Here is a 25540-nt window from a genome sequence, read left to right as displayed (position 1 = left end):
TTGCAGTCTGTGTATGTATTAAGTATGTGTGGATGAATGTGTGTTTTAGGGTACTTATACCTAACATTAATATTTCCATTTAATGCTGCCTCATACTTTCACTACACTGCACTTAACTGGCAATTACTTTTTTGTATTTCTGACTACACAGTTATCTGCTAGTTCTCATACCAGTTACTTTTCAGCTTATTTTTATGCATAAAAAAATAAAAAGCTTATAAATACAATCTGTTTAATTGGGCCACTTGTCACGTTTCAGATGTCTATAAGCTGTTGTCAGTTCCACACTGCTCCACTCACATAGTTTAATTTAAATATTTATTCAAAAGATCCAGTTTTTCACAAAAAACAAGGACTGGGGAGAAGTCCACAAACTGAAAACAGATGTGTGTATTAGAACTTAGAACCTTCTCCTCAGCCTTATTAACCATCTCCTGACCTCCCAGATTTATCTGGTGACCCTTTGGAGGGGCCCGACCCTTAGGTTGGGAACCGCTGAATTAAACTAGCTAACTGTATATAAAGTAGTTCAGGGAAGGTTTACTTTGAACAGCTACAGCAGTAACTTGCTGCTCGAACATGATGCATCAATATTATTCATTCATTCATTCTTTCATTTTCTGTAACCGCTTGTCCTGTTTGGGGTCGCGGGGGGGGGCGAGAGGCAGGGTACACCCTGGACAGGTCACCAGACTATCACAGGGCTGACACATAGAGACAGACAACCATTCACACTCACATTCACACCTACGGACAATTTAGAGTCACCAATTAACCTGCATGTCTTTGGCCTGTGGGAGGAAGCTAGAGAACCCGGAGCAAACGGGTTCCCCAATTTCTCCAAAGTCCGCACAGAAGGGCTCTCTACCCTGGGATTCAAACTCCCCACCCAGGGTTTGAACTAGGAACCCTCTTGCTAACCACTGCACCACCATGCCATGCATCAGTATTAATATTTCAATAATGTCCCAGGCATATAAAATGAAATATGAATCACAGGAGACATTTTGCTGCCAAATGAATACTTTTATGACATTGGCACTTCAGGTAAACAGGGTCTGAGAATTCCTCCCATCACACATCTGTGTGTATAGCCTACATATAGGCTATATACTATATATATACTTTTTGTATGATTTTACACAGTTATGGTTACACACTCTCTCTCCACCTCCCTTTGACAAAAAAAGACAAAACACACAACACAACCAAAGCTAGATAGGCTAGTATTATTTATTCTTAAAAGTAAAAATCTGATATCTCGATAATATTATTATCCCACGTGTTTATATCTCTTTCTCTATATGTTAGTTTGTTTCGCACACGCACACGCACACACGCACGCGCACACACACACACACACACACACACACACACACACACACACACACACACACACACTGTAACACAGACGGTGTTTTTTTTCCTCAGGGAGGAGCTCGTTACGTCACCATCGCCTTAAATAGGTCCCACCCTCCTTGTGTTCTCAGAACAGACAGAAGCCGGGACAGTGTGATTTCTACCGGACACTCTGAAACTGGTAAGTCACACTGATGTGATGTCCTTATAGTGTTCTTAAACATTATGAACTGAATAAGCTATTTGCACGGCTTTGTTTTTAACTTATCCGTCATCATTTCCGGTCCTCTCGGTGCTGTTGTGTTGAGTTTCTCAGTAGTGATCTCATAGTGTGTAATCGCAAGTGGAATCACTGTAATATTCCTGTAATGGTCCTGTATGTCTTTTTCCGCGAGTCTACAGTGATATGTTTACTGTCAGGAGTACACCGCAGTATGTTCTCAAATTTTTGGAAATGTGCTATCAGAAATGTGTTGGAGCTATCAGGTCTGTATCAGTGAGTGATGAAAACATTGCGTAACCTGTTGCTCCGGCTCATCTACAGCTTCAGTTCCGTCATGTTCACACGCACAGAGTGAGGACAACATCAGAGCATGATCACCATGTCATTATACATGACACTCACCTGGACTGCAGACATATATTAATATTTAGGCTACATCAGTCTAATATTAAAGCAAGGCATGATCATATATGACAGGACTAGACGCAAGTGGTGGAATATAACTAAGTACAATACAAGTATTGTACACATCTGAGTATTAGAATTGTATGCTACTTCTACTCCACTACAGTTCACTACTCTAGTACCTTTAATCTACTGCACTTATCTGACAGCTAAAACACACGATGAACATATAAAATATGATGCATTGTTTTAGATTACACTACTTGCAGTATGTAAAATAGTTAACATTACCCTCATCCACATTCATACACATCATTGCAATGGTAATAATAATAATCTGCAAAAGTAGACACACACACAGGGGCACTGTGCATTATGAGTACTTTTATTTAAATACTTGGAAGTACATTTGAAAAACAAATATTTCATCTGTCACTAACCACATGCAATAGCAGCCTATTGAACAACACATTAGTCTATATTATAGCCTGCTGTAAAATAGTAGCCTCCTAGTTTATATGTCATAAGTGTTCGACCGCAGAGTACACAAGAGTTTTACACTAATAGGATACAACAAAAAGGTATTATCCATTAAGATGGGGAATTGTCTTTGTCCATTAAAATATATCAAAAACACAAATAGGAATACAATACAATACGTAGAATGTAAGCAGACAAACAACAACAACAGAGAAAACAGATTCAGATGAAGTCTTTAAGAATTAAACAGTTGCCTGTAGCACTCACATACTGTAGTGTTACAGCAGACCCTGTTTTCCTTTAGACCACACAATACAAGATTATACTTGACTACATCCTGTATTAGTGGATACACTGAACTATACGTATATAAGTATTCCTTATAGTTAGTTGTTTTTGTTTTTTTATAAGGTGGTGCTGAAAGTTACAGTCAGCTGTTCCACTGCAGCTTCTGTAAACAGGTTACCATACAAAGCATTGAAGGAGGGGGGAGACAGAGAGGGTTTTTCCAGGCAAACCCTGGCAATTACATCATGTGGCTGCAGTGAGTAACCCAGGCAGTTCAGTGCGGGGCAGGCAGGTGGTTACCAAACCCTTTCTAGAAGTAGGTCGAAGTTACTGGGAGAGAGAGAGTGATAGAGGGCGTCTCTGCCCAGTCTGTGTGACTGTGTGCCTTATCTCCTCAAACAAACAGTCAAACCTCTTAACGGCTGCCTCTCTGCAGGTCAGGCTGCACTCACAATGGAAGATTAGTTTTGATAACAGTGGTGTTATTATTATTAACCCGAGTGCAGTGGTGGCTGTTGTTAGCTGTTGTTAGCAATAACTGTAGACCACAAGTAGACGTGATTGCAGTAGTGCTAATAGTAGAAGTTGCAGTAGCAGATGAAGCAATAGCAGAAGTTTAGGTAGTTGTAGTAGGAAAATGCTACTAACAATTAGCACAATAATAGTCAATTGCAACTCTATATACTTGGATCAAACCATTAAATATATTAAAGGAATACTTCACTACCCAAAAGAGAATTTGTATATTAATTTCTCACCCTGGGTTACACTGAATTCACGAAGAAAACTTTGTTTTTCTCGCATGCCTTCACTGTGAACAGAGAATTCAAGAAACCAAGAAAATTTTTGATGAATTGAAGTAATAGGGGTCCACGTTTAACAACAGCAAAACTATATCAAAACATCGGTTTACAAACTCTGTCTCAACTCATGCAGTATAATCCAAGTCTCATTTATCCAGTTTTATGCCCAGTACTTCCCTAACACGCCGCCCTTTCCAACGGGGAACTGAACTAAAAGTGAAACTTATATATGTTCTTTTCAAAGCCATACTCCATTGACAGAAACAATAATTTATCTTGCAGAACATGGGAGCTGATGGTCCACCTCTGCCTCATTTAGATAGTGTGCTGAATCTGAAGTTTGCTTTAAAACACCAAAGTTACACAATAACACAAATTAACTAACTGATCTAGGCAGTGGTAGACCAGCAGTTAGTTCAGCAAGGTAAGCTGTAAAATTATGTTTTTTGTCAGTGGAGTCTGGCTTTGAAGGGATCATAGATAAGTTTTACTTTCTGTTCAGTTCCCTGTTTGAAAGCACTGTCTGTTTGGAAAGTACTGAGGAACAACTGGATAAATGACACTTGGATTATGCCGCACGAGTTGAGTTAGAGTTTGTAAATGGATGTTTTGATGTATTTTTGCCATTTATAAATCCCAAACCCCTGACTTCAATTCATGAAGAATTTTCTCCATTTTAGGATTCGTCCTGAGGAGGCATGTGAGAAAAACAGTAATTGACATACAAATGATCATTTGGTGGGTGAAGTAATCCTTTAACATCACAAATGATTTTTGCTACAACTTGTGTAATATTTGATCTGTTTTGTCCTCTGTTTTGAAGTCAGCTGCTCTCTTAATTCACAGGAAGAAATATTTGTGAAGTTTCCATAAAGAGCAAGAAGTTTTGGATGAACCTGGGAGAGTTTCACTGACAGTCTTTCTTTCTAGATATTTTGATCCCAATGAGTCCTGATTAAAGAAGACGTCCTTCTTCTGAGCAGCTTGATCAGAACAGTTGGGTGGAACTGTGTAGTGTCTGGTACATTTTAGCAAGTCTTCCCTACCAGAGCAACATTACATTATAATTGAAGAAAAAAGAGAAAAGACTTTCCCAACCAGGTTATTTTTAGAGTACCAAGAACATTTTTTAGATTTTTTTTTTTTTTTTGTTATTGGACCCAGTGGGAGAGGGATATTTTTCCGAGTCCCTCTTCCTTCACAGGGGGTTCATCAGTTTCCTGACAGATCTTTTAGGGACTTAAGGACTTAATACTTAACACCAAAGACACAACGACAGAAGAGCCACTCATTGTGGTGGTGACTGAGCTGAGCTTTGGACCCTTTGCACATCTTCTGACATACCAAAGATGCTGTACCTAAAAAAATACTTCACGGAAGGCCTTATTCAGATGGCCATCCTGCTCAGCCTGTGTGGAGTCAGGGTTGACGTGGGACTGGAGCCCTACCTGCCCCCCTCCTGGCACGAGATGATCCTGGGTCCTACATCAGCACTGACCCAGACGCAGTTCCACAGCCTCCGCAACCGTCTGGAAGACGGCCATGGCCTCCACCCCAAGAGTGTAGACCTGGATGGGTTCTTCACGGCACGAAGGCTGCTTGGCTGGGTCCGTTCTCTGGACAGACTGCAGGTGGGAACCATGTAGATCTCCCTCATTATCCATATGCTCCCACTGAGATGGAATTAGAATGATATAGTACTAGGAGTAGTAACATTTTAGCTGTTTCAATTTTGCTATTTACAGCTTTTATGTAACAGACCTTCTTACCTTTCTCCATAGGTTCCTCGTGCAGAACTGGAGGCCTGGCTGGTCCAGCGGGAGCCAGATCCTCTCCCCATGGGATGTCCAGACCAGTCCTCCCCACTGGAGAGAGCTGCTGGGGTAGAAAGAGACCGACCTACCCTGCCTGTGGAATCTAGAGATGGACTTGGTGCCGTGCAGGATGAAGACGAGGAGGATAAAGAGGTACAGCTGTAATATTCACGCTTTGATTTGGAACCCTAAATTTTTTTTTTAGCTTGTTTAGCTTAAATATCATCAGAATAAGATGACTGAAACTACCTGATAGGACTACCTGCCATATTCAATCAGTATAGGAACCCTTTAATTTACAGATATACATTTTGGGATGTAGTATATATTCTGGGGCTAAGCCTAACTGCCAAAAGTTACACACTAAGCTCTTGTCCTGTATGTCACCATGTTGAGTTGTTAATTACCCAGCAACCTGCTATAGGTTCTTTGGTAAAATGCTAGTTAGGGCCTGAGCACTGAAAGCGGTGTGAGGACCCTATTGAAACTGAAGGAATTTTATTAATTTGTGCACTTAATCAAAATTTTGAGGGGCTAAATGTGCTCGAAAACTCACCAAACTTGGCACATGTATCAGATATTTTGTGGGTCATGCTTGGGTGTAAGAAAATGGCTCAGTAGCTCCAATCTGCCCCAAACTTCACGTTTGATAAGAGTCCTGGCCTAAAGACATTTACATGCCAATAATTAAGCATAGTCTTAGCACCCCCTACTGGCAACAGGGAATGACATTTTCATACTTTGATATACTTCTCCTAGCGGATTCAACAGATCCACCTTTAATGTGGTCAGAAAAGCCTCAAGACCTTGATGTAGCTTTATATAGAAGATTGTGAGTTTTCATGAAATACCCTTGCCATGGTGGCACTGGGACATTTTGATAGGACACAGAATAGTCCAGTCTAGCCCAAATGTCAATGGATCAGCGTCCGGGCCCGCAGAGATCTACTTACTTATACTGATGCACAGTCATAGCACCACCTACTGATAATAGGAAGTTAGTCTTTTGTGACAAGATCATCTGTGAAATTTACATGTTGTGGTCTATATATATACAGCAACAAGGCTGATAAATAGCGTGTGTTCTCTAGCACCACGTAGTGGACATAGGAAGTGGTACACAATTTGTAATGCGTCATTTCCAGTGCCAAGTACTCCATATATATATATATATATATATATATATATATATATATATATATTTATATATATATATGTATGTATTCATGCGTCAATTGTTATGTTATTGTGTTACTAGGTCAAAGGAGTCAGGGTTCACTTCAGGTACAAGGGTTGACTTGGTTATGCTTAGCAGCCTCTGCTAACTTTTGTCCATGCCATAACCCTGTGAGATAACAAGCAAAAACCCTGTTCCTGCTCTGTTTGATGGGTTCCACAACTGCTGCCTAGAGACACATTTGTTGCCTGTAAGCTCATGACAGTGTTTCCAGCCAGTGGGTCTAAAGGCCTGAGTATGCTTAAAACAGACCAGTTTGTACTTGAATGAAGTTACTGCATTTCTAAGTTTTTCTCTTTTTATGTAAGTGTTTTGTTTTTACAAGAGTTCATGTACAGTCCAATTAAAAGTGGAACTATAACTAAAATGTTACTCAAAATAAATAAGTCTGTTAGAAGACTAGTGACCTATCCAAAATAACACACACATAGCAGTTTAAATATATTTATTTATTTAGCCTATAAATAAGTAATGTGTACTGTCTTTGTTTTAGCTCCCACCAAAACTGAGTGTAATGTCATGTGAGATAATGAGTCAGAGTTAGATGAGTCACCAGGAAACCTCACCTCACCACAGATGACCTCACCAGGAGCAAGAGCAGTACTGCAGGAATACACCCTACTGCAGTAGCAGTAGCCTGGGAGCCACTGGCCTTTTCAATCAGTTCTTGTGCTGCCCCCTTAATAGCCTGATTACTGCTGGTTGTATGCAGTAACCTCATGTCTTCAAACTTAATGTAATGTTTTGGTTCACTCTCAGTGCTCTCATAGTGCTGTTGTTGGTTAGCAGGCAGCTGTTTGAAGTGAAGAAGCTATGAAGCAGATATTTTTCCCAGGAGTTAGTGGAGAACAAAATGGAGCTAAAAGAGAGTGATTGTTGGACTTATATTTGTTGAATGGTGAGAAACACAACTCCAAATTAACGGTGATGTTGCTACATATTTCCTTAATGTATATCTCAGGTCTGCAGGACGTGTACTGGGTTTTGAGGCCAATTTTTGTAGTGGCAAAACATCGGAATTACGTCTGTCACATGATGCCCTGAAAGACTTTCCCCCATAGACTTAAATGGTGAGAGAGATGCAGACAGACCTTTCCAATGGGGAAATGATGCTGTTATTTCAAAGCCAGTGACAAAAACAGTAATTTTTAGTGATGCACAATAATATTGGCATGTCATCGGCATCGGCCAATATTGGCTTTAGGATGAATCAGAATCATCCAATATGCTTTGTCTTACTTTGAACAATGAATTAATATTATATACATTGAAAGTATTGTATTTCATGTCTCAATCTGCTGTTGGGTCATCCCAATAAGTGTTTGCATGCATAATATGATGTTAATTCCACTGCAGAAGAGACTTGATGATCACTAAAATTAGGTGGGGGAAAAAGTGGATATATCAATATCGGTTTCGGTTATCAGCCAAATGAGTTGTTTTGTATTGGCATATTGGCAAAAATCCAATATCCTGCATCCCTAGGAATTTTACTTTGCAGAACACTGGAGTGGCTGGTCTACTGCTGCCTGATCGGTTAATGTGTAAAGTGAAACAGTTAAAGTATTCAAAATATAGCATATTTGCACAGGTACTGATTTCTCTAGTTGGCTAAAATGCATTTTGCTGTTGTCCCTGTCCACATAAGTATATTGCTTAGCTTCCATGCCGGTAGATTTGGTTTATTAAAGATGGTAGCAAAGCAACACGGTAGCCAGCATGAAATAGCAGAAAAATCCAATAGTTCAAACCACAATGTTTAAGTGAATCCTCAAACATTACAGTTATGGCTGTAAATGACAACAGAAATAAACAAGTTTGCCAATTTTTACATATCTCCATCATTAAAATTAATTGTCAATTGTCCACTTGGAATTGATTGTTTTTAGCATGACATCACCGTGATTCTGTCTATTGACAGAGCAAACTGGTTGTTTTCCAACTGCTTCCAATTTTAATGCTAAACTAGGCCTAACCACACCCTGGCACAAGCTTTGTTTGTATCACAGACATAAGAGTGGCATCAGTCATCTCATCTCACCATCACAAAAGAAAAGGAACGAGTGTGTTTTCTGAAACTATTTCTTTCAGTCAGATAACACAGATAAGAGGAATCCACTGATGATCATCTAATCTGGGTGGCAGCACAGACTTCATGTTGTGGCCTGCATGAACTTTTGAGCTCCATTTATTAATGGCAACACCTCAGACATGCCTGGTCAAGCTTTGGCCCATAAGACAGCCAGAAGCACATACAGTACCTGGCTGTCAGATCTTTCATCCCAGACACAGACGAGCTGAAACTGAAAATAATCTGTAGGGAACATCATGCGCAGAGGGATGCCCAGAATAGTGGAAGGGGTCACTTTGACCTTCAGAGGGTTACAGTTCACTAAGTTAAGCATATTTTTTTTTAAAGACTGAAGCAGGAGTTACTTCGCTGTTAAGGGGCAAGGCAGCAACTATGATTGTCAGAAGATTAGTCTTAATGACTCTGTGGGTCTGTACAAAGAAGGGTGCAGAGCTGTCATCTGCATTACATTTGATCCTGTTGCAGCAATGAGGTCACCATGATTCATCATCTTTACAACCAACCAAATAAACAAGTTCAATTACTTTATGTAGGATCACACAAACTGCACTGTGACAAGAGTCCATAACACACATTCAGACACACCACAGAGGCCAGTGCTAACACACTGTACAATGTATAAATAAGCCACAGAATGACCAGTCTGACACACACACACACACACACACACAAACACACACACACACACACACACTTAGGCACGCACGCACGCACGCACACACACACACACACACACACAGTCATGTGCAGCAGTGTGTCAGGGATCCAGTGTCAAAGTAAGAGAGGCTACATTTCCTGAGAAAATTGTGTGTGTGTGTGTGTGTGTGTGTGTGTGTGCACTCCAAAGTTCTTTCCTGTAATTTGAATTACACAATCTGTGTAAGTGTGTGAAGATTTCCGTTAAGTAAGACATAGACTGTGGACTCTGTCTCTTGTCAAAAAAGCATGATTTAATTAAATAATGCCTCATTTGCTTATTTACCATAATATTTCAGAGAACTTAAAGTAGAAAAAAATAACTGTCTTATTGTAAGTAATGAACAGGGTAGTTGTATGGTGATATCTATCAGTCAAAAGTTTTTCCCTTACTTCAGTAACACACAGTCAGGGTTGATGAAAGTGTTTGGTAGGCAACATTCTACATGCACAGGTATTCCTAGTCTAGGTAGCAGGACACATGTAATTTCGATACTTTTATAAATAATAAATATATTTTAAAAGTAACTGGTTGCTTATTTGAAAGGGTAACTAAAAACTGATTACTTTAAATGCAAATACTAACATGTGATGTTACTCATTACAACACAAAAGTAATCTGAGTAAATATTTTGTAAGTCAGTTATAACAACACCTGCTCACTATGCAAAGATGTCAATACCTTTGATCACTAAAAAGGCAGCAGTAGGCACAAATGGAATTCTCAAATTAATGAGTGCAACACACTTAATGGCCCCACCGACTTGTGCCATCACCATAACAACTAACAACGACCGCCGTTTTCTGTTGAAATAGTTAAATGACCAGGGCAAACAGTTCAATGCTCTTTCTATTCGTTGTCTTTCTAAGGTGAGTTTGTTAACCCATGTGACAGACTGGCTTTTGTTATTTGGCCTGCTCACAGAATTAATATAAAAATAACTACAGCTGAGTTAAATTAACTGTGACAGATGTTTTGCTCATTTTCTATTATAACTTAAATGTTATAATAGAAACTGCCTAACTTTTAGGCAGTATTTACATTGATACACCATGATTAACACTTTCAAGTGCATATATCCAGTTGTCTTAAGCCCTTTCACTCCCATACACTTCCAAACAGTAAAGAAAACAATTGTGAATGCTCCCTGTGGTTATATTAGGCAGGTAAACAGAGGCTGGGTTAAACTCGTAATCTTTTCACAGTGTTTGTTTGAGAAAAATTACTTTGAAAACCAACTATGACAAAAAAAATTAAAGGAAAAACCCTCCAAAAGGGATAAAAAAACATATTCAGAGATGAAGAGCAGGCAAGGTAAAACTGTTTATGAGGAGCTACAGCTGAAGCTCAGTATCATTTTATAGCAGGTTGGATGCCTATATATCTGTCTGCATGCCAGGCTTACACACACACACACACACACACACACAAACAGGACATTACAAACTTAATATAGCACATAGAGCTCTAAGTACATGGCGGACTGCTACCTTCTCATTCGCCAAACTGAAACAGTGTTTTTGAATTCTCCTCATGTATCAGATGGCACTTGTCAACACATACACACATCCAGCAACACACAAACACACAACACACCTTATTGGCTTGTGACTGACGGGCTTGTTTTGAAATGTGATCGTTGGCCTGTTGTGTCCTGACACACATTTACATCCCTAGTTTTGCAATCCCTCCTGTTTACTGCAGCAGCAACACACACACACACACACACACACACAGAGCCAAAGGAATGCATGTAAACAAATGTACATGAATGCATGAGGTGCTTGCTTATTTAGCAGTGTTGCTGGAAGATAAACAGGAAATCCTATAGCTACACAGATTAAAGAACATGATAAAAAGTGGAGATATACAGTGATGGAACTGAACATATTGAAAGTCGTGTTGTTTTGTAAAAGCCATGTCTAGTAATATGTTAGTGGAAAATAATCCCAGCCAGACAGTCCTCACTATCAGCAGCAAAACATTTATCATCCTACACCAAATATTAGTTGGAAAGGACTTTATTACAAGCTAAAGTAATTTCACAGGGCCCAGAGGTTTCACTGGGGTTCACTACTGCTCTGTGGCAGGACTGTAATCTGTGACTAACATACATTCTTATTGTGTAGCAAAACTTAAATCACGGGAGTAGACAGGCTAAGGCCCTATCTACAAGTATACAGATGTTATTATGCTTCCGCGCCAGTGACAGCTGTGGCTTAAGAACGTCTTAAGAATACCTTGAAGGAAGTTCTTTACTTTGGCATAAACGTTCACTAAGAATCAAGGATGAACTGACTAGATTTTGGTGGTCAAAATTCAAAGGTCAAGGTCACTGTGACCACATCTATCTCATTCTTGTGAGCATGATGTCTCAAGAAAACCATGAAGGGATTTCCTCAAATTTGGCACAAACGTCCACTTGGACTCAAGAATGAATTGTATGGAATTTGGTGGTTGGGTGTCAGTAGTCAAGGTCACTGTAACCTTCCAAAACATGTTTTGGGCTATAACTCAAGAATTAATAAACTAATAATGGCAACATTTCACACAATGTCTAAAGGGATGAAATTATGACGTGATGACGTTATTTATTCAAAAGGTCAAAGGTCAACTTCCCTGTAACATCATAATGTTTGGCAAAAACACTTTTCTGGCCATTACTTAGTATCATATCTCTGGAACAGAAGGGGAGACATTTGGTCAGATATTGAACTGGTGACACCTTGAAACTGTGCTGACTGTATAGATCCTCTGAGCCGCTGTTGAGAAGATGTGTGTTAGGCATCCATGTTGTCATGAGACATGGATGTAAACTGAAAGTGCACCTCGACTAATTTGTCAAGGCATACAACTGAGAGGCAGTAATTCTAGTAGAAAAAAATGCAAAGTTAATAACAGTGCCTTCATGTAGAGGCTCTGGCTTAGGGGCCCCCTGACTCTGGGCCCGGTAGGCCCATTTGGTATTACACCCATGTTTCTGGCAGACTTTAAACCGTGGAAGCTGAGGTGGAACAAAAACAAAAATATTGGGTGCAACAGATGCCTCCGTTCACCCATGAGTGGTGTAACAATACTAGGTTTAAATGTAATGTACCAAGCAGTTCTAAAAACAAGTAGGCTAAGCAAACTGCTAGTCGCTGTTGTTGTTTCTGGCACATGCTCATTAAAACAAAGCACCTGTGGACGTGCACAAATTGAGGAGATGACGTCATTGTTTTTGGAACACTCTGTTTTAAATGTCCACACTGATAAACAGATACTGGAGTTTAGAAAAATCTGCACGTTAGAAGGCGTTTTAAAAAAATCTGCATTTTAGTGACCTTAAACTCTGTTTATATGTGGACAATAGGCTAAAATGTAGTGTAAAGTATCCGTTTTCAAAAATATTCCGTACATGTAGACAAGGCTTAACTGTCACTGGTCAAATAGTCTTATCTGATAAGCGGATATTCTCAGAAGAGGATGTGCAACTTTTTGTACATGTAATGTACAAAAAATTTAGCTCATATAGTAATAGTATGGTATCTGAGAATGTTGTCAGATTTTAAAACACACCTCTGTATTGATTCTGTGGCATATTTTTATATTTTTAAATATGCAGAAGAAAATAAGTGAGTGAGAGCCCATCAAACATGATTCATACTTATATTGACTTTCTTAAAGTTATTCATACAGGCATGTGGTTCCATAGTGTAGAGGTTATCACGTCTGCTTTACACGCAGAAGGTCTTGGGTTCAAAACCCAGTGGAACCAGTACTTTATCTGCTGGTTGCAGATTCTCTCTCTGTAGTACTACCCTGAGGAAGTCAGTTGTGTCACATTTGCTGAAAGCCAGACATCACCAGACCAAATCTAAGTGAGTTAAGCCCCATTTCCACCAAACACTTTCAGTATGGTATCTCTGGAATCAGAAGTACCCTTCAGACATGGTACCTATACCCTGGTGTTTTCAGTGCAAACAGCACCTTTAAATGTGGGCGGGGTTATTGTCACTCACTGCTCCGTCCAGCACTCACTGTATTTCCTCAGTCTGCACCTCGAGAACGAGGCTGCATGCTGACATTTTCAGAACAAAATAGAACAGGCTGCAGTGAGAGTCACTCTCCATGGGATATTCAAAATTAGTGGGTTTGTGCACCAAGTCGTTCTCAGGCAAGCTCAGGGGTTTAATGTTGCCGTAGCTCAAAGCTACGTGACCCTTTTTTTTCTCTTGAGTATTAGAATATAAGCAGTTCCCATAACCCGGCTGAAATTAATACATATAAATGCTTGAAGATCCACTCATTACTAAAAGTGTATGTCATATAAAAACTAAAGTAATGGTCAAAGTTGTCATATGGAATATTTAAGGTGTGTTGATTGATTCACGTTGTTAACTCTTGTATTGAGTAACATTACAAGTAGGTTCCACCTTAAAACTTTCTGGCAGTCGACCCAATAAATTAAGTTATTTTTTTCTCCAACTCTGGCTGCTGTGAGAGGCAGCAAAACATCCTTATATTTTATAGTTACAGTTTACTAATTAAACTCTCCATGATATGAACAGTGGCATCTGCGTCAAAACCAGCCACAACTCAGACCTGTGCAGAGTAACCGTCTATTGACCAATCAACAGACAGTAGTGTTCACAGCTCCACCTTTTAGTACCAGATCTGTGTGCTAGGTACCCCATTAGAGGTGTGACCAAAAATGGTAACGGTACAGAACGGTTCCATTGGTACCATCCACAACTGTTCACAGTGGAAACAGAAAAAAAGCGTCCTATACTGAACCCTACCGTACAGTACCGTACTGCTCGGTGGAAACGGGACAGATTTGAGGTTGCTGTAGATCTGTCTAAAGTGGAAGGGAACCAGACGCATCTGCCAGAGCAAATAAAACATGAGCTGGCAGATTTTTCTGCTTCCCTGGCAAAGGACAGCATGCTATGTAAAACCATTAAAGAAAATGATCATTTTATAGCATATTTAATATTGTGCCTGAAAAATTGAGGTTCATTAAAGTGAAACCTGTGAAGAAGTTAAGATAGTCAACTAAAGTCTCCCGCTGCGGTCACATTAAATACTCTTCTCATTGCCATATAAATTCAACGCAGCCTTTAAAGTATAGTGCTGACGTTAAGTTTTCCATGTCCCCCTCTGTTTTTCCAGTTGGTATAGCTGTAGCTTGAACAGCTATATATGACTCACCCAACAGACCTACACATCAGTCCACGATCAGTCCCCTTCGCCCCTTGGCCCGACTAAAGCCCCATCTAAAATGCTACATTAGGACTATCATGGGGAATGACCAGGTCACAGCCTGTGCACCAAATAACAACTCATTCACATATAATCTGTTCCATGTGAGGTGGCAGGCCAAAATGAAGGTTCTATGGTGTAGTGGTTATCACATCTGCTTTACACGCAGAAGGTCCTGGGTTCAAAACCCAGTGGAACCAGAACCTTATGTCTGCTGGTTGCAGAGTCTATCTCAGGAGTAATCCTTAGAGGAAGTCTGCTGGGTCATACTTGCCTGAAGTCATCATTATGAGGAAAAAAAAGAATTGCATAGCATGTTGTAACGGTAGTTCTTTTAATAATTTTGCATAGTCTAAAGTACTTATGAGGAGATTTCAAAATATTGTGATATATAGATTGTGTATCGCAATATAGCCTAAATATATCGCAATATTAAGTTTAAACCATATCACCCAGCCCTGATTCAGACTTGGACTCTCAGTTGCACTCTGGTAGTGAAGTAAGGGATATGTGCACAGACTTGACCCATTTATGTTCAAAGCTACATACATGTCCTAGCTGGTCAGCTGTTGAGGGTGTCTGGGTTTGTCTGTAAGCCCCCAGCCAGGTCAGGAGAATGTTAAAGCTATTCTGAGCCTGGCTGTCTGTCTCTGGGTAAAACAGGAGCCTTTATGTTCTGTACATGCAGGCTGGTAGTATAGAAGGCAGTACTACAATATACTACTCCTTTGGTTAGCATGGTGAGGCCTTAACTGCTTCACTTTTATGTCTGGTAAATCTCTGTGCCATTCTTATGGTGGTCATAAAGGTAAAATAGTCAAGAATGAAAAATGCTTATTCCATGTTGTAACCTTATGTACCTGGGCATATCTTCCTACTAACTAACAGCATATACCAAATACATTTCCAAAAGGTGCATTTAACATATTTTTTTATATGAAAATTGAACATTTTCTCCTTTCTTTAAGTATAACTATAGGATCAGGGATGTATATGAAAAAAACACCACTTAAATGTGATCATAGATTTTGGATTGACCAAGTCTAAGTAGTTTTAATTGAGTCTCAGTTAATTCCAACACATGTCCCATGAGGCTTACCCACTGGCATGCTGCATGGGAGCTGTACAGTGGTGGGGACTGCAGCCCTCACAAAACGAATACTCATATAAAAGTATTATTACTTTCTAATTATATTTACTCAAGTAGAAATAAAAGTACTCACAAAAACAACTACTTGAGCAAGGGTGAAAAAGGGTCTCGTAAAAAACTACTCCAGTAGTTAGTATGTTCATGAGATACAATGTATTACCTCTTAGATCGTTCTTCCTTTCTGTTTCTACAACCAGGAAGATCTGCATCAGTACAGTGGCACTCTGGAGGAGAGAGGAGAGGAAGAGATCGAGGAACACCTAAATGGGAGGACAGAGGGAAGAGGAAGACCAGGAGGATTCTACAGCTATGCTAACAACAGAGAGCTAATTCAGAATGAAGTAGACCAGGTAGACATCATATTTATTATCATTTCATCATGATAATAAAATGCTACAGTATTTTTTATGTGCTTTCTCCTATGAAATTTATTTTAAAAAAAGTAGGCAGAAACATTGCATACTTAAAATATTTCAAAACTACTGGGTGATGCCTTTATATTTGTTATAGTTTGTAGTGGGTAAAACAATCTCACAGGGCTGACAGTGTGGCCACGGCCTTTAGGTGGCCTAGTAAACCTTGAATTTAAAAAAAAAAAAATCTCACAAAGCATCATTAAAGGAATAGTTTGCTATTTTGGAAAACATGCATGTGTGTATGGTACAAGTGTAGATAAAGCTAACAGCCAGTTAGCTTAGCATAAAGACTGGAAACAGAGCTGATTCTATCCAAAGGTAAAGAAATAAAAATAAAAAAAAGAATCAAACCACCAGAAACTCTCAACTCTTGGTAGGAACCAGCTGCCAGGCAACTAATAGAGACTCCAGGAAGTTACTGGAACTGCTCAGCATTTCCCAAAATTTTAAATTGCTTAAAGCTCTTTCAAAGAAAGGTTGTACAAGGTGTCATTTGGCCCCATCTAAATGGCACATAACACAGTGCAACTGTCATTGCTAATTTCAGACCAACATAGTTATCATTTTCACAGCAAGCCCCCACACTGTGTAATTAGCAAATCTACTTGCCCACCTGTGTGCCCATTGGATTAGGTCTGATACCAGAATGGTGCAGTATTTTCCTGCTATTTTATGGGCGCATTTTATAGATAGTAAGATGCACCAGCATAGGTGGGTTCACAATAGGAGTACACTCTACTTGTTACATACACAGGGATGCATGGATGGGTTGGGGGTGGGTTAAATAATATATCATTAATGAGGAAAATATTAAATACATTATTTAAAATGTGAACATAGCAGAGAGCATACGAGGAGCAGTCTAACTTCACTGATTATTTTAGAAGCTAAAAGTTTAGTTCTGTTTCCTCTGTAAAGTTTATAACTACAGTCTTTAGTTTTGCTGCCTAAATGTCCCATGATATTTTGGTGTAGTGACATTATTGTTCTTACTGCATTTGCCAAAACCGCCATTTCTATAGCAGTGTGCCAGATGCAGGACACCTGACCTTTTAAAGGGAAGGGAGATGGCCCTCTTTTTGGCTGAATTTATGGTATGCCCAGAACACACCTCTGATTATTTACAGGACTAAATACAACCTCTTTGTCCTTTTGTGCCACACTTTGCGCCCAGATTATACACCCTTTAACTAGCAAAGTGGAGCTGGACGTGCTTTAAATGCACTTGCACCATGCGCTTAAGACCATGAGCAATCGATCATTTTAATATGGCCCTGTGTCTCAAGTGTGTCTTTATACTGTCAACGCAGTGAATCTCATAAGTAGTGATAAGAGCGCAAAATTTCCAACACTTTCTCCTTAAAGGCATTTGTAAGGTGCACTCAGGTATATACACAAAAGGTGACTGAAGTGGTTGTTTTAAGAATAAAGAAACCAGAACTTGAAAGAGAAGTTCAAACCCTGATTACTTTCAAATCTCGGTGCACTGGGCCAATCGTGGCATAAAGTTGGGTGTGATTATCTTAAAGTTACAAAAATTGCGAGGCAGGCCCTTATCAATTCCAAGTTTGAAAGGGGATTTACAACACTCTTGGTTCAAGCATACTCTGGCCTTAAGCGTTGTAGACAGAAATGTTGTGAATATTACTGGATGTTAGTCATCCATGAGCAAGAGCAAGAATGCAAAATTGACAAAGTGACTAAGTTAGTTAATGGTTAAGTTTAGCAAAGTATGGTTAAGGCTATGCTATGAGAATGCAAGGATAAGAACGGGATCGGCCATTACCCTCAATGAAAATTGCAGCAGGAAGTTAGTTACCATCAGCACTGTCACTTTAACTTAATGGACATATCTTATAATCCTGAACAGATGTGAACCATTGTGCACAATAAACACTGCAACAATTTGAGGAACATTATTAGTCCACCAGTCTGATGAAGTCTGTATTTTTGAATTCAGCTAAGCAGTAAATAATGACTGGCTGCATCTTTAGTGCAAATTCCTCAGGACCACCATTGGCCTTAACAGATCCTGTATCGCTTGAACGTGCTTGACATATATGCAATACGATAACTTGTGTAAGTGCAAGGTAAGGTGATCAGAGTGCCTGTCATGCTTGGAATCTGAACTGGATGCTTTATCATTAAACGCTGGATTGCTGCCAGCTCAGCAGAATAGAAAAGCATGGGAGACACACTTTAGCAGCTGCACCTCAAGGTGCCTGTTACATCAGAGGAGGTGTCCACTGTATCAGACATGGGTTGCTTATGTTTTAGTGCTGTGCCTAGTTTTTAGGGTTGATCTTAAGAAAAGTCTGCCAGAATCCACTTTCCCACTCAGCACTGCAGGTCAGAGGTGAGAAGTGTCTGACAGGATCCAGAGAAGATGGAAAGACTTGACAGACATTTCTGAGAATTAAATTTAAGAATCTTCATGTCTAAAAGAGACAGAGTAAGATGCACACATGCTTATAGGTTAATTTTGCCAAGTCAAAACAATCTGTGTTTTCTCAGAAGTCTCACTCTGATGGTGCCACTAGTTAGTAAGACTGAGACTGTTTCATGTTAAAAGGAAATGCCAAAGAGCAGTGATTCTCTACGACCGGGCTGCAACCTTGTAAAGGTCCGCACAGTGTTGGCTGAAATCCAATAAAAATCGATCATCCATTCATGAACCCATGTTTTACTTACATTATCTACTCATTTTTTTCTTATGACAACTCATATAGACTAAAAGCATTTTTCTTAGGTTCCTGTCCAGTCAAAAATGTTTTTTGGTTATTGTTAATTGGATGTTTGAGCATCAGTGCTGAATGATATATACACATTCATCTGCTGAAAAAGGAGATTTTCTCCATGCTCATCTTAAATTACACAATTTATGCAAGTGTAATGTGGAAACTTGTAGCCTGCAGTGCACATACACTGAGAACCAACATTTTGGACAATCTGAGATTGTGATGATGCTGAGGAAAAGTTAAGGGATCGCCAAAGTCATAGACAGAAGACAGAAGTTTTTGATTAACCAAGCAACAGACGTGGCCATCCCTAGAGCCATTCCAGCATGGCTAATACATAACACACAGATATCAGTGGGATAGTCAACCAGCAGATCAAAACTGGCAGGAGATCAAACGTAGCTCAACTTCCTTGTGCTCTTTTCTCTTTAAACCCACTTTTCTCTTCCTCTGTCTCTCTTCCTTTCTTTTCAGACTTCTTCCTCCCTCCAGGAGTGTTTGAGACTGTTGGAGAACACCTTTCCCTTCACAGAAGAACAACAGGTATAGCCACATCTCTTCTCTTTAGTCTGTTCTGTCCTACTTGACCTCGAACAGTACTAAGCATTTTTCCTGATTTCCTGTGCCTCAGATACATGATGATGGTGGTAGGAGGGAAGACTTGGAGTGTCAGCCACTGAGCAGGGAGCCCCTGCTGTCCCATATCATCCCTAATGGTAACCCTTTGATAGACCTGGAGCTCCAATGGCAGGACCTGTTGGCAGTCATGGAGCCTGAGGTAACTGAGAGAATGAAAGTAGATGCATGTACAATAGGCAAAATAGAATAAAATGAAATCATGAGATGAGAAAGCCAAGATTCAGTAAATTTAGATACATTTTTCTATCCCTCCTTTCCAGAGCACAGATGTTGACATGATGACTCAATTTGAACACAACCAGAATTTAAGGACAACTGGGAACCTTCAAGGTGCTGGGTCTGAAGCTTTAAACCAAAATTGTAACAACTCTGACAACGGCATAACAGTGGCTGATCAGGAAGTCTTTCTAATGGAGAGTCCTCTGCAGAATGGTAATTCAATTCAGAAGTTGATGTTTGTTGTAAGAATTTGCGGACAGTATCCCTCCACTTCAAAAACTCCTCATGTTGAGCTTGACTGTTGATTCTTGACCTTGGAAACACCAGCTTGACAATAGAATGTGTCAACACAAGGCCCATTTACCCGTTTCCAAAGATTCAACCACATCCATTGGCATTCCTTGGTAGATAAAGTTGTTCTATTGTTACGGAGGGGATGGACATAACAACAACTAAACCATCTGTATGACAATTGAGCAACTCTATCTGCTGAGCTACCTCAAGATGAGGTTGAAGGCTTTGGAAAAAAGCAAGTTGGAACATATGTTGAGAATCTGTCATTAGAATCTCCTCAAAACATTTCCCAAATGTTCATGCTGACTACAAGTTCTTTTGAGGATGCAAATGAAAATATCGTTCTCATGACTTACAACTTTAAAACTGTTAAAGGTCCAGATAGTTGATTTCAAATGGTCATAAAACCATCACACGTTTGTTTTTTGTTTCTTGACTGTTAAATAAATGACTGCACCAAAGACTCTGTTGCATATCCTACAACTCTCAACATTTTGAAAAAAATACCCATTCCTTGTCTCCAGGGTTGTTGGGGCCTCCAAGCCAGCCAGCGCCAGAATCAGCCCTACTTCCCCTCATCCCCAGTGCAGAGTTGGATGACCATAATTCAGCCTTGAACACAAGGGACACTTCGAAAAATTCTAATGTGAATCCTTCACACACACTTCCTGACAACACACAACTGCTTGAAGAAAATCCTTCAGAAGACTTCGGCATGGCATTAAATGCAGAGGATAACTCCAGTACCTTTAACATAAATATGCTGACACAAGGTCTTGTGGATACCATGGAGGGCAATCTGTGCACACAGTATGCTCCCTCCTTTGCAAACCGTCCAAGCTTAAATGTAAACTTTCATTCACTTGACATGGCACCTTCTAGTTTCAACCCATCATCGGAGGGAAATGGTATGGCTCAAGACCTTCTGACATCTCCCTCCAGTGTCTTTTTGGGTGATGAAGAGGATGATGTTGATGATGAGGATGGTCTCCCTAGCACACTTAGTGACCTCTTAGAGGATGTTACCATCTTGGATGAGATCAGATTGTTGGACCTGGCTCTGGAGGACGGATTCAGTCCTGAGATGGCAGCCAAGCTGGAAGAGGAGGGCTTCCTCAACAGTGAAGTAGCCCAGCAGGAAACTGGCAGAGATGATGACCATTCAGGATCTAGCGTGGCACTCACAGAAAATCAGGGTCAACTACGAAGACATCATCAGGGTAATTAAACAAGGAGGCAATAGACCTTCTTTTATAGTAACTATTTTTGACATAATGTGCACCTATGTATCTCCTTTTTCCAAGAACACACTAATGCTGAATTCAAGTACTGACTATAAAACTGTAGAACTTGTCTTGACATTTCCTTGTTTTCTCCTCTTAGACAGCAATGATGAGGCAGACTCAGACTCTGGTCTTTCTCTGGACTTCAGCCACAGCCCTGCTTCTCCATGTGCCTCTGAGGCCTCCTCTTATTCCTCTTCCTCAACCTCCTCTTCGTCTTGTGTGTCGGCTTTGGGAAGTCCTTTTTCTGAAGCTGAAGATGAAGCTGAGGATAAAGCCGAGGAAGGGTTTCTTGGTGCAGATATGGAAGTGGAGGTGACCATAAAGCAAGAGGAGCTGGAAGAGGAGGAGATGGGGGCAGTAGGAGGAGAGTACCCTGAAGATGTTAAGAAACCCTTCTTTCCCAACCGTGGGGATCACAAGCTGTATAATGGCTTTCCTTGGCTGGAGTATATCGGCCACGATCACACATACAACCAGCCCGTGTCATCCGTCTCCTCTCCATACCTGGGCAAGATGCCAAACAAACAGCCAAAAACTTCCTTGCGACATGACAGTGCCAAGCCTTACCACCGCTCCTCATCGAGACGAATCTCCGAGACCATGATGTGGAGTCGGGATGAACAGCGTGCACAAGCCAGGAAGATCCCTTTTTCCAATGAGCTGATAGTTAATCTGCCAGTGGATGAGTTTAATGACCTACTGGCCAGTTACCAACTCAGTGAAGAGCAGCTTACACTCATTAGGGACATACGACGCCGTGGGAAGAACAAAATAGCTGCCCAGAACTGCAGGAAGAGGAAACTTGACGTGCTGCTGGATTTGGAAGACAGTGTGTCGGGTTTGAGGCGCCACCGTTCACGGCTGCTCCGAGAAAAACAGGAGGCCCTGAGGAACCTGCAGGAAATGAAGCGACGACTGGGTATGTTGTACCAGGATGTCTTTTCCAGGCTAAGGGACGAGGAGGGGAGGCCATTGAACGCTATGGAGTACCTGCTTCAGTTTGAATCCAATGGTGGCGTCACAGTAGCTTCACGCCAACAAACAACAGCGCTGCCATTGACAAAAAACAGCAAGAAACAGAAGGATAAGAAGAAGTGAGGAGGTGGTCGAGTCAGCCATATTCTGGCTTCAGGAGTTTGGGATGTTAGAAAATGTAGAGAGAGTAAAGAGATTCCTTAAGAGGAGTGTGATCCAACCACAAAATTACAGGAAATACTAATGTGGTGGTTAGTGAAGGATCACAGGAATTCTTTATCTGGTGTCAGTGGAAGGTGCTGAAAGGTACCATGAAATCCTCAAACACCCAAACAGATATCCCTGACAGTGATGTTTTTATTCACATAATTGGTGGATGACTGGATGGTCAAAGGAAATCCAGACAGAAAACAAGTTCTTTGAAAGAGGAGGGGAAATCACATGGTGATAAGAAAACTTACTCCAGGATTGTTCTCCATTCTTCATTCTTAACATTTTCTACACTGGAAAAGGACTTGAGTTCAACCACTATCAAGAACAAACAACTCTGAGGTAAATCTAGGCTACTGAATGCTGGATTAAAACAAGAGAGGATAGATGACTTGGGACCAGTGCTTTGAAATGCTAGTTCAATGCTTTCCCTTACATCAACTTTCTCAGAGACTTGAAAATATTGAGTTGAAAAAGCCAACAAACTGATTGCAGGCTGGATCCTGGCTATCAGCTAATATAGTTGAACAGTTAGACACTACAATGACTCTGGGCCACCGAGAAAGGGACGCTGGTACACAGGAAGGGAAGTTGTGATCATACCCCCTTGAGCTGGTAGGGTTAAGGTTAGAGTGGGCATTATCCCACTCAAAGACACCTCAGCAGGCTACAGACAGGAGCCATGGGGATCAAACCTGTGTTTGCAGAGTTCCCAGATGGTGCAGTAACCACAGGCTCTGCTGCCAATATTAACCATGCTATGCACCAAAACTCCATGACACTTGGTATCGTCTACAGCAGAGGCCTTTCAAATATCCAAGTATCAAGTATCCATTCTACCACTTGACTGACTTAGAAGATACCAATAACAATCTACAAACAGCAAAAACTTTTTGTCTACATAAGCTAAAATTTGGTGGATAGGGCACTTGGCTTTGCCTATTTTCACACCTGTACACACCTGGCCTGAAACTCACCAGGCAATCCAATACAACTGTCTACCCTCTATATGACTAACTGACCGAGGAATGATCCATAAGGGTGCCTGTCTTGATTTTTTTTTCCCCCTGTGAACTTTCTGAAAGTATGATAGCAAAGGGTTTTACCTGTGCCTTTTAACATGTATGTTTCTGTTTTTATGCATTTTCAACACACCTATGTGACTGTAAAACTGGAAATGTTATTGTCTACTTCAAACAACATGGTGGGAATCTGTGTTCCAAATGTTACACAAGAGTAGGCCTGCCCAAGACATTAAGTCAAAATCTTTGCAGATTGTTAATACATGGGTAAAATACAAGTTGTGAAACTGTTTTAAAACTGACAGGTAAAAATGTGAGTCTGATGCCCCAATTACATATGAATGTACCTTCAATTGATACAGTAAAAAAATTACAGATTTGGCCTTGCAAGACAGATAACGCTGGATTCAAACAAACTCGAGGCTGAGTTGTGAATTGTTTCAAGTTAGGATGTCACCCTCTGGTGGTTGTGCATAGCCGAGTAAGAAAGAACTTCATAGCCATTCTGGTGAAATTATTGATACAAGGAATTAAACATAACAACAAGAATATATTTCCAAATTTTACCTGAATCTACAGTATTTTAGGTTGGAGTTGAGGGTTTTCTGTTCTAAAGTACTAGTTTTGATTAAAGTCATTCAGCTTATAATAAATGACTGTGTTATTGGTGAAGTAGATTTAGGATTTCTCAGGAATGAGCACAGCCAGAAGAACATGCTCACAGTTACTACTGAGTGGTCAGACATCTAACCAACCTTACAAATTTAATGTGTCTGATTCTTTTTGGCAAGAAATTGTAATTGTCAGAGCAGGTGTTCAGTGTTTCACATAGTGGACACCACATTTTGGAGTCAGACGACACTTCAATCCTGTCTGTCTTTCAGATTTATGAAGGCCAATAAAAACCTGCATGCCTATCACCACCACTGAAGCATTTATTTTTGTTTAAGTGTTTACATTTTGTGCTTTCTGGTATTCAAGGACATGGGACCTTGTCTTCTGTAATGTAAAATAAAAAACCTAAAAGAATTGCATTTATTTGGAGTCAGTTGAATTCCCTCTCTGGTGTCTACACAGAATAACAAATATCAGGACTATCAGCTGTCTTTGGAGCTTCCCGAGAAAAGCCCCAGATCAGAAACAAATCAGTGCTTTAGTACTAAATGTACCTAATAAATGGCTCGCTCACACATCACAGACGCTCCTGAGATATCTAGTGTGCTAAAAATCAGGACACGTTAGGGACGTTGACAATTTTAGTTGACATAAGCACAAAGCAACAGAGACAAGCTGTGTTGAGGTGCTTTCTTTTGTGTGTGTGTTTGACAAGGAGAGAGACCAAGAGAAAGTGAAAGGTGGACTATTGCACGAGATGTTTCTCTGAGTCATTAGCCTTATAACTTGGAATGTTGCTTTGTCACTTTCTGACTTCCATATTTTTGGTTGGGTCAACTTGTGCATCATATGACATACACATCGGGGATTGGGGATTGTGAAAGATCATGTAACGTGTGACCCCCTGTTGCTGGTCAGTCGTAGTCTGAAAACCATGACTTCAAGACTCCCGATTAGAGATCACGCTTTGTAGTGTTAATAGTGCAGCGATCCTTTAACTGAAGTTAAAATTACAAGGACTAGGAAAACCCCCTCCACACTGTCTATAGTTGTGTGAAGAAGAGGACAAACTGGATGGGATAGTTGGCTCCCAGTTCTGGCCTGTGGAATCAAGTGTTTCTAAAATTAGATTTTCTGTCTAAACAAACGAAATGCTCCATGCAGATATGACAATGCAGCCTGAGCAGTGAATTCTGGGAACTGTAGGAGGAACTGGCATAGTCAAAGGTTTGCTGTAAATGAAATGGGCCAACACTGGTTTTAGCCATCACACAGCTGGTAGTTACACATGTCCCATTGTGTGCCATTCAAACAAGAAAAAGGACTGACTGAAA

The 25540-nt window shown here is 40.3% G+C and overlaps 1 protein-coding gene and 2 non-coding genes across 3 annotated transcripts; all 3 read left to right on the top strand.

Annotated features, from left to right (window-relative positions):
• The first annotated feature begins 1456 nt into the window (after positions 1–1456).
• On the top strand, positions 1457–24620 carry nfe2l1a (nfe2 like bZIP transcription factor 1a). The gene is made up of 9 exons (XM_033645785.2): positions 1457–1540; positions 4405–5189; positions 5340–5525; positions 15990–16142; positions 19421–19489; positions 19578–19724; positions 19846–20017; positions 20623–21318; positions 21482–24620. Exons 2-9 carry the CDS (start codon positions 4908–4910, stop codon positions 22480–22482), a joined length of 2706 nt encoding a protein of 901 aa, XP_033501676.1. The 5' UTR covers positions 1457–1540; positions 4405–4907; the 3' UTR covers positions 22483–24620.
• Positions 13083–13155, top strand: trnav-uac (transfer RNA valine (anticodon UAC)). The gene has a single exon. It is a non-coding gene; the product is annotated as a tRNA-Val (tRNA).
• Positions 14770–14842, top strand: trnav-uac (transfer RNA valine (anticodon UAC)). Its single transcript has one exon. It is a non-coding gene; the product is annotated as a tRNA-Val (tRNA).
• Positions 24621–25540: the final 920 nt, after the last annotated feature.

This window comes from Epinephelus lanceolatus, chromosome 18 (genome assembly GCF_041903045.1).
Source record: "Epinephelus lanceolatus isolate andai-2023 chromosome 18, ASM4190304v1, whole genome shotgun sequence".
Taxonomy (NCBI): Eukaryota; Metazoa; Chordata; class Actinopteri; order Perciformes; family Serranidae; genus Epinephelus; species Epinephelus lanceolatus.
This window is presented reverse-complemented; position numbering and strand designations above follow the sequence as displayed.